At 47.0% G+C, this 7,715-nt stretch overlaps 1 protein-coding gene across 1 annotated transcript; it reads left to right on the forward strand.

Annotated features, from left to right (window-relative positions):
• The first annotated feature begins 445 nt into the window (after positions 1 to 445).
• LOC134393939 (olfactory receptor 1361-like) lies at positions 446 to 4,677 on the forward strand. Its single transcript, XM_063118966.1, has 2 exons — positions 446 to 500; positions 3,737 to 4,677. Exons 1-2 carry the CDS (start codon positions 446 to 448, stop codon positions 4,675 to 4,677), a joined length of 996 nt encoding a protein of 331 aa, XP_062975036.1.
• The last annotated feature ends 3,038 nt before the right edge of the window (positions 4,678 to 7,715 follow it).

Raw genomic sequence — 7,715 nt, forward strand, 5'->3', positions numbered from 1 at the left:
TGGGGGGGGAAGAGTGGAGCCAGGGTGGGGAGATCACGGACGGGGGGGGCTGCGGAGGGGGCATCGGATATGGTGGGTGGGTGATTGGACGGGCATGGCGAGCGGGCTGGTGAGTGGGCAGGGGGGCATCAGACATAGCAGACGAGGGGGGAAGAAGAACGGGGCCAGGGCAAGGAGATCGGGGACGGGTGAGAGAGCGGGGAGCGGACATGGTGAGCGGGGGGAGGACGGGCGAGCGAGCAGGCAGGGGGGGCATCAGACAGTGGGGGGGAAATCGGGGGCAGGGGGAGCAGGGAACCATTTATTTATTTAAAAAAAAAGGCTTACCTTTCCGTTGGTGTGCTCCTGCACACATGGCCCCTTTAATTAATTAAAAAAAAAAAAAAAAGGCTGACACAACAGGGCTTTCCCTTAACCCGTTGCGTGTTATGTCTAGCTAGGGGCGATGGCCCGTGCTACCTGCAGCACAGCCTCGCCCCAACTCCCCACCGGATTACCAGGTAGGTCTAGTAAGGCCCTAAGTGTGGGATTGAACTGCATCACCCAGAGCAAGGCAAGCAAAGCAAGGCAGCCCTTCTGATCCAAGACTGACTTGGCATGAAAGTTGGGAGTCAAAATGCTTGTGTGGACTTGCATTTCTGTGGACACACAAAGTAAGAGGGATTTGTGTACGTGTATCAGTGAATGGGAAGATGGTGAGTGTGCATTAGGGAGAATGAGATAATAACTGCTTCAGAGAGCAGATGCTGGGGGCAGGAGTGAGCGACCCTTCAAGTGTTCCTCCTGAGCCCCTGGGCATTTCCCTCCTTTGAGTATCTATTTTGTTCCTCAAAATAGCCTGCCCAGCCTGTCCTGCACCCCCTAAACTAGCCCTCAGGTGTAGTGGAGGATGCTCTACTCTTGAAGCGAATGCCTTACTGCCGGCCCAGTTGGATTCTGCACATGGATTCTGCACCTGCTTGTCCTCTGCCTCTGGCAGCAAAATATCTTATGGGTCCACCCTATGGTGTATGTCTGCATGCACAAGCATGCAAAATTAATATGTTTGATCTGTACGTAGGAAGGGGAATGCAATCCGTCTTATGTTTGAGGAACAAAATAGATACATTGATGTGGTGATGATGAAAGTAGAGAATTGGTTTTTTGGAGGGGTGTTGTAGTTTGGGCTTAAGTGGTCCCCACCATGCTCTAAACTTCTGTTATTTTGCATTTTACTGCCCACCTGCACCAACGTGCTCACCAAAGTCCATGCCACAATAAACTGGTTAGTTTTTAAGGTACTTCCTGCCACCTCCTTGTTCCTTCTGCTACAGCAAACTAACAGGTGGGGCTACTCATAGGGAATGAGCAAGCTACTCCACTTTGTGTTGAGTTTTGCAAATACCAGCTGGTCCAGCAAAAGAGGTTTCTCTTACAAACTCCATGCTCTGAGTCCCAACATTGCTTTAAGTCAGCCTTCCCCAACCTGGTGCCCTCCAGATGTTTTGGACTACACTTTCCAGGATTCCTGACCATTGGCCAGGATGAGAAAGGCTGCTTTAAGGTGAGAAACTCTGCTGGTAGTGCTAGTGTCTCATTTCAGGAAATCCCCCCTCAACAGAAGACTATGGAGCAAACAGCTGAGCAGTAAGGATATAAGAACACATCTAGGTGGTACATAGGCTACCATGGGAACTGCAGTATTTACTTTGGAGGGCATGAAATGTCCTGGAACAGACCAGATACATTTGTTTCCTTGGGATATCCTGGACATACATCCCCAGAAAGTCACCCAGGAGCAGCTTGTATCTCTCGTTCAACTCAATATCCATCTACCTTTGCGATTAGATATAGCATCTAATAGGAAGTGATGTTGGCAAAACCTTGTTTTAGAATGGGGTGTGTGTGTGTGAGAGAGAGAGAGAGAGAGAGACGCTTATGATCCTCTAGATCAGCCTTCCTCAACCTGGGGCGCTCCAGATGTGTTGGACTACAACTCCCAAAATGCCCCAGCCAGCTCTTGCTGGGGCATTCTGGGAGATGCAGTCCAACACATCTGGAGCGCCCCAGGTTGAGGAAGGCTGATCTAGATGCTTTGACCTACAGCTCCCATTAATCATAGCCAGCATAGTCAATGGTGGGGAGGGTGGGAGTTGTAAGCCAAAACATCTGGAGGACCACACTTTGCCCACTCCTGTTTTAGAATATGGGATAACACCATGGAAGCAATGAGTTTGTGTGTGTTGATTTCATGTAAAGAATAAGTGAGCAAGGTGTGTGTGTGTACTCTAAACCCTTATGTGGGAGAAAGTAATGGGGTGGATTGGGGCACACAACCCTGGCAACTTTTTTAAATGGATGCTGTTGTTTTTATACTGTTTTTTATGTTTTTGATGGTTTTTAAATTTTGTATACTTTTAATGTTTACCATTTTAATTGTTGTAAACCGCCCAGAGAGCTTCGGCTGTGGGGCGGTATATAAATGTAATTAAATAAATAAATAAATAAATAAATAAATAAACTTCAGTCGCTGAGAATTAAATCAACTCCTATCTGCATAGCTTCCTCTATTCTTCTGTATAGTGTTCCCAAGGTTCTGTGTCTTGGTCACAACAAAGTGTGATGGAACGTTGTGAAATGTTTCTTATCTATGGCATTTTAAGGGGATTCAGACCTTCAACTCATAATTCTCTCATATTTTCCCACCACTTCTGACTTTTCTCTTCCAGCAGATAACTGGTTAAGAAAACATGTAAGTTGCACAATACCTTCTCATTGGTAGCACTAGGAGCCCTCCATTTGGAAGCATCCTGTGATTCGGGACATATTTAATAAGCATAAAGCAAACAATAACTAATTCCATAACTACATATTATAGAGGAGAAGAGGGAGAGCTTGAAAAGTGTTGTTTGCAGTCACTTCCAGTCCCAACCTAAGAAAATTGTCAAGATGGAACTAAGGGGTGTATTATGTATTGAGTGTGACAGGGCCATTAGCAATTTATACAACAAAAATAAACAGTCTTTGTGAGTAGACAATGGGGATTGTTTAAGTAATCTGTGGGAAATTTTCATTTTATCTTAATCTGTAAAGAAAATGCAAAGCGCTTTGGACTGTAGCCTCGAGCCATATCTTAAACTCCTATTTTGAACCTGATTTACTTTGATGCTACTCAAATCACAGCATCTTGGTGATTAAACTCAATAATATGAACTTTAGCATCATTTGCTGAGGACAGGGTGCTGTGTTGCGTGTGGTTGGGAAGATAGGACCTTTATCAATATTGAAGTAAACACCGTAGTTTCGTATTTGATGGTGGATACGCAGTTACATTTGGGGGGGGGGGTTTAAAAAGATTTTTATTTATTTATTAGAATTTTTATTTATGAGATCTTATTTATTTATTTATTAGATTTTTATACTGCCCAATAACCGAAGCTCTCTGGGTGGTTTACACGCACCAGCATTTAAAACATGACAGTATTTTATTTGGCAGCATTTAGCAGAATTTCAGAGCTGACTGTTTTTATGGCATTTCATATTTGACGAAACCATGCAATTAAAAACAACAACCCTACCCAGCAGGTATCAAAACATTCAAACTTCAAATGTTGAGGCTAACTTTCAAGTTCAGAATCTGCATCTCAGAATTTGTTTGTAACAATTTGAAACATTTCCAGAGTTTCCTTTTAGCATTCAGTGGGCCTTACTTTTGCAGTAGGTTATGCTATAAGATCCTTCATGTTTCTCTTTGCAGGTCCCATGGACTGTGAGAACGGCACAGGCATTGATGAGTTTGTCCTTCTGGGCTTGTCCTCCCAGCCTGAAAAACAGTGTCTTTTTTTCTTCATCTTTCTGCTGATGTATGGGGCAGGACTTCTGGGCAACATCATGATGCTCATTCTCATCACCTTGGATGCCCGACTCCAGACTCCCATGTACTTCCTGTTGCGTAGCCTCTCCGTGGTGGACGTGGGCTTCATCTCAGTCACAGTGCCCCAGATGCTGGCTCACATCCTCTCCTCTTCCAAGACGATCCCTTTCTATTCCTGCATGGCTCAGTTTTTCTTCTTCTATGTCTTTGGCGTCACAGACCTTCTCCTGGTGAGCGTCATGGCTCTGGATCGCTATGTCGCCATTTGTAATCCTCTCCACTATACTACAGTCATGAACCAGAAGGTCTGTGGACACTTGGTGGCTGGCTGTTGGATCGTTTCTACCCTGCACTCCATGCTCCATGCCGGCCTCCTCTTACGTCTTAGTTACCATGGGGACAACCACCTGGCTCATTACTTTTGTGACCATCAGCCTTTGCTGCAGCTGTCCTGTTCAGATCCCAGCATCAACGAAGCAGCCATCTTCTTTGAGGGTGTCGTCGTCATCCTTGGACCTTTTGTCTTCATCATTCTCACCTATGCCCGCATTGTGGCCACCGTGATGAAGTTCTCCTCCTCCATGAGGCACAAAGCTTTCTCCACCTGTGCCTCCCATCTCACCATAGTGGTGCTCTTCTATGGGGCCATCATTGGTGTCTACTTCTTGCCTACATCTAGCTACTCATCAGAACGAGGGTCTGTCTTTGCTGTCATGTACACTGTTATTGCCCCAATGTCCAGCCCCTACATCTACAGCCTCAGAAATAAAGATGTGAAAAGGGCTCTCAGACATCTCTTGGAAAAGGGGGTCTTTTCTAGATAGTATTAGTGAAAGGGTTTTTTTTAAAAAAAAATGAATGCACATCCCTCATGAGTCACTGTATCTGATCAAGAAGTGGATGGCTGAAGTGAGTAATCAATATGGAACCTGCTTCATTCATTCATTCATTCATTCATTCATTCATTCATTCATTCCTTTGTTTAAAATGTTTGTATGCTACCTCTGTAGTAGTTTGAAGCTATAATGGAGGAAGGGTGGCTGCTCATTGATAGAGCCCATGTTTTGTAGGTAAATGTTTCATGGCATTTCCAGGCATGGCTGGGAAAGACTCCAGTCAGAAACCCTGGAGAGCTGCTCCCAGCAACCCTTGAGCAGGAATGGAGAATCTTTGACCTGTGGGTCAAATGTAGACCTCCAGGCCTCTCATTCTGGAGCTCTGTATTCTACCCAGTTCATACTCCTCACTGTCCCCATGTCAGGCTATTGATATTGAGCTCCATCACACCAGTGATTTATTGCAAACTCACCATGCCTGGTATGTGGTTTTGCAGCACGGTACTCATATGACATCATCCCTGTCCTGCACTCATCTCGCCCCTTTCCCCCCTTGTTGCGTTTTATTTTGGTGCAGGGAAAGTCTAGTTTATTTTCCCCTCTTGCTTTTTCCTTTGTTGGGGGCGTGTGCTAATGGAGTCTTGCTGATGAAAAGGAAGGGTAGGGTGGTTCTCCTCCAGCATGTCATCATAGGGAATTGTTAGTGGGTTGAATGGATATTTTAGTGCTCCAATCACCCACTCCCTCATTGCCCGCAGAAATGGAGCCCAGATGAAACCTTAAATCAGTTATCACTAGATAACAAAGGCAGAGCGAGTGGGGTGGGGGGAAGAGCCCATGCCCATCAGAGTACCACAGCCAATGAACTGGTGGAGGAAGCAGAAGAAGCAGGGTGGAATGGAAGAGCAAACAAGCCCTTGACATGCTGCACTTATGAAATGGAGGTAATAAACACGGAGGTAAACCAGAGGGGAGAAAAATAGGTGTGATGGAGCCCATTATTTACTTCATCCTGCTATACCCACAGCTACAAAGCTGATGGAGGGAACCTCGCACAAATTGGGAAAGAAAAATCCCTGGATGCACCCACTCCACAATTGCATACTGAACAAAGGTAAAGATCACACCTGTAACTCCATCCATTGTGGGCTCTGGCCACACCCACTGTTGGAATGCAGACTTTGGCTGAGGACCTGGACAGGAAAATGGTTCCCCACTTCTTGATAGATCCTAGTGAGCTCAGGCCAATGTCTGATTTGGTATAAGGACATTTCTTAAATATAATAAAGATAATAATAATTAATAAACTACGCATCTTGTGTCGTAGTTTGAGGAAGGAGGGTGGAGCAGGTGTCATGCCAGGTGATTGGAGAACATGTGGCCCTCTTGATGGGGTTGTACTTCAACCCCCATCAACTCTGACCATTGGCCACATTGGCTGGGGCTAATGGGAGTTGGAGTCCAACATCATTTTGTGATTCACCACTCCTTCCTTAGGTCCCTGTGACCTCAGTCAGAGGGAAGGGTGTTACACATTCTCCAACATGGCACAGATGAAATTAAGGACACTTTCCTGCTTCTCTTTTCTTTTAAGCCGAGTCTACACAGAGTCTTCGGGGCGCCTGGAGTGCACCTGCAGTGCGCCCCGAAATCAATGATGTAGACAGTACTTTAAGCGTTCCAAGAAGAGGCGGCGGAGGAGGAGGAGGAGGAGGAGGAGGCCCCGCATCGCCCCTCGCGGGGACGGGGTGAAGAGTTGCTGGGCCCGGCGGCTTTGCCGGGGAATCGGCTGCGTCCTTGGCGCCGCCCACCTGCCCGCCGGCCTCCTGTTGCCGGCGAAAGAGCCACCTGGGCCCACCCGGGTCGGAGAGCTCGGCGGAAGAAGCCGCCGCCGGCTTCTTCCGCCGAGCTCTATGACCCGGGTGGCTCTTTCGCCGGCAACAGGAGGCCGGCGGGCAGGTGGGCAGCGCCAAGGACGCAGCCGATTCCCCGGCGAAGCTGCCGGGCCCAGCAACTCTTCAATTCCCCAAAGCCGATTCCCCAAAGGTGGTGACAGGTCAGCACATCCAGAGAGAAAAAGGTCCTGTTTCTGGTCACCACCTGCCTTATTTCTGATGACAGAGAGCTAGGTGGCTATATGCCCTACTTCAAAGAGGACATTCCTCTATTTGAAGGTGCCCTCTATTTGAAGGGCTATCCAAATCCAGTTTTAAGATAAAGAACCATTAAATGGGAGAGCACAGAAGAGCCCTGGAGTTACCCATCCACAGGTCACCTGGCAGCAGTCTTCCCCCAAATGATGAGATATATTGTGTTTCGATTTCAATTATACCTATTATTTCTAAATGGGTTTCTATAACCTGAATTAGCATATGCAAATGTTATGTAAATCTGTATCCTTTATCGTCCTTTTCCCTTCCTTTTTGGCAATGCACAAGTGGCCACCTGACCTAAGCATGGTACTAGACACAGAAAAAGATGGGCTCTGAGCAATGGGCTTAAAACCTAATTTAGACAAAATGAAATACAAAAATTAAAATAAAATTAAGAACAGGAGGAGGAGGACAATGATGGTTAGACATCAGCTAGTTGAAGTAAATGAGTCTTAGGCCTTAGCCAGACGGGGCTTTATCCTGGGGTGGACCCCGGGATAATCCCTGTGCATCCACATGATGCACAGGGGATCCCAGGATCAGAGAGGGATCATCCCCCCCCCCTTGCCCCAAGATAGAGCCTACACTTTTGGCCTGGTTTTTCCGCGGTCTCAGGCTGAGCCCGAGACCGCAGAATGTGTGGCCCATTGCCGCGGGTTGGCCTGGCTCCGCGCGATTCTTCGCGCAGAACCAGGAGCTGTGCCCATCGGGGGTAGGGTGGGGGGAACGGAGAAATTAATTTAATTTTAAAACCATTTATCTTTTGCACACGAGCATTCGTGAGCTCCTGTCGCTTTAAGAAAATTTTTAAAATGGCGGGTGCGATGCCTCTCCTCCTGAGGTCGTCACGCGTCGCGTGTAAACGGAGAAGGG

Source organism: Elgaria multicarinata, chromosome 3, assembly GCF_023053635.1.
Source record: "Elgaria multicarinata webbii isolate HBS135686 ecotype San Diego chromosome 3, rElgMul1.1.pri, whole genome shotgun sequence".
Classification (NCBI taxonomy): Eukaryota; Metazoa; Chordata; class Lepidosauria; order Squamata; family Anguidae; genus Elgaria; species Elgaria multicarinata.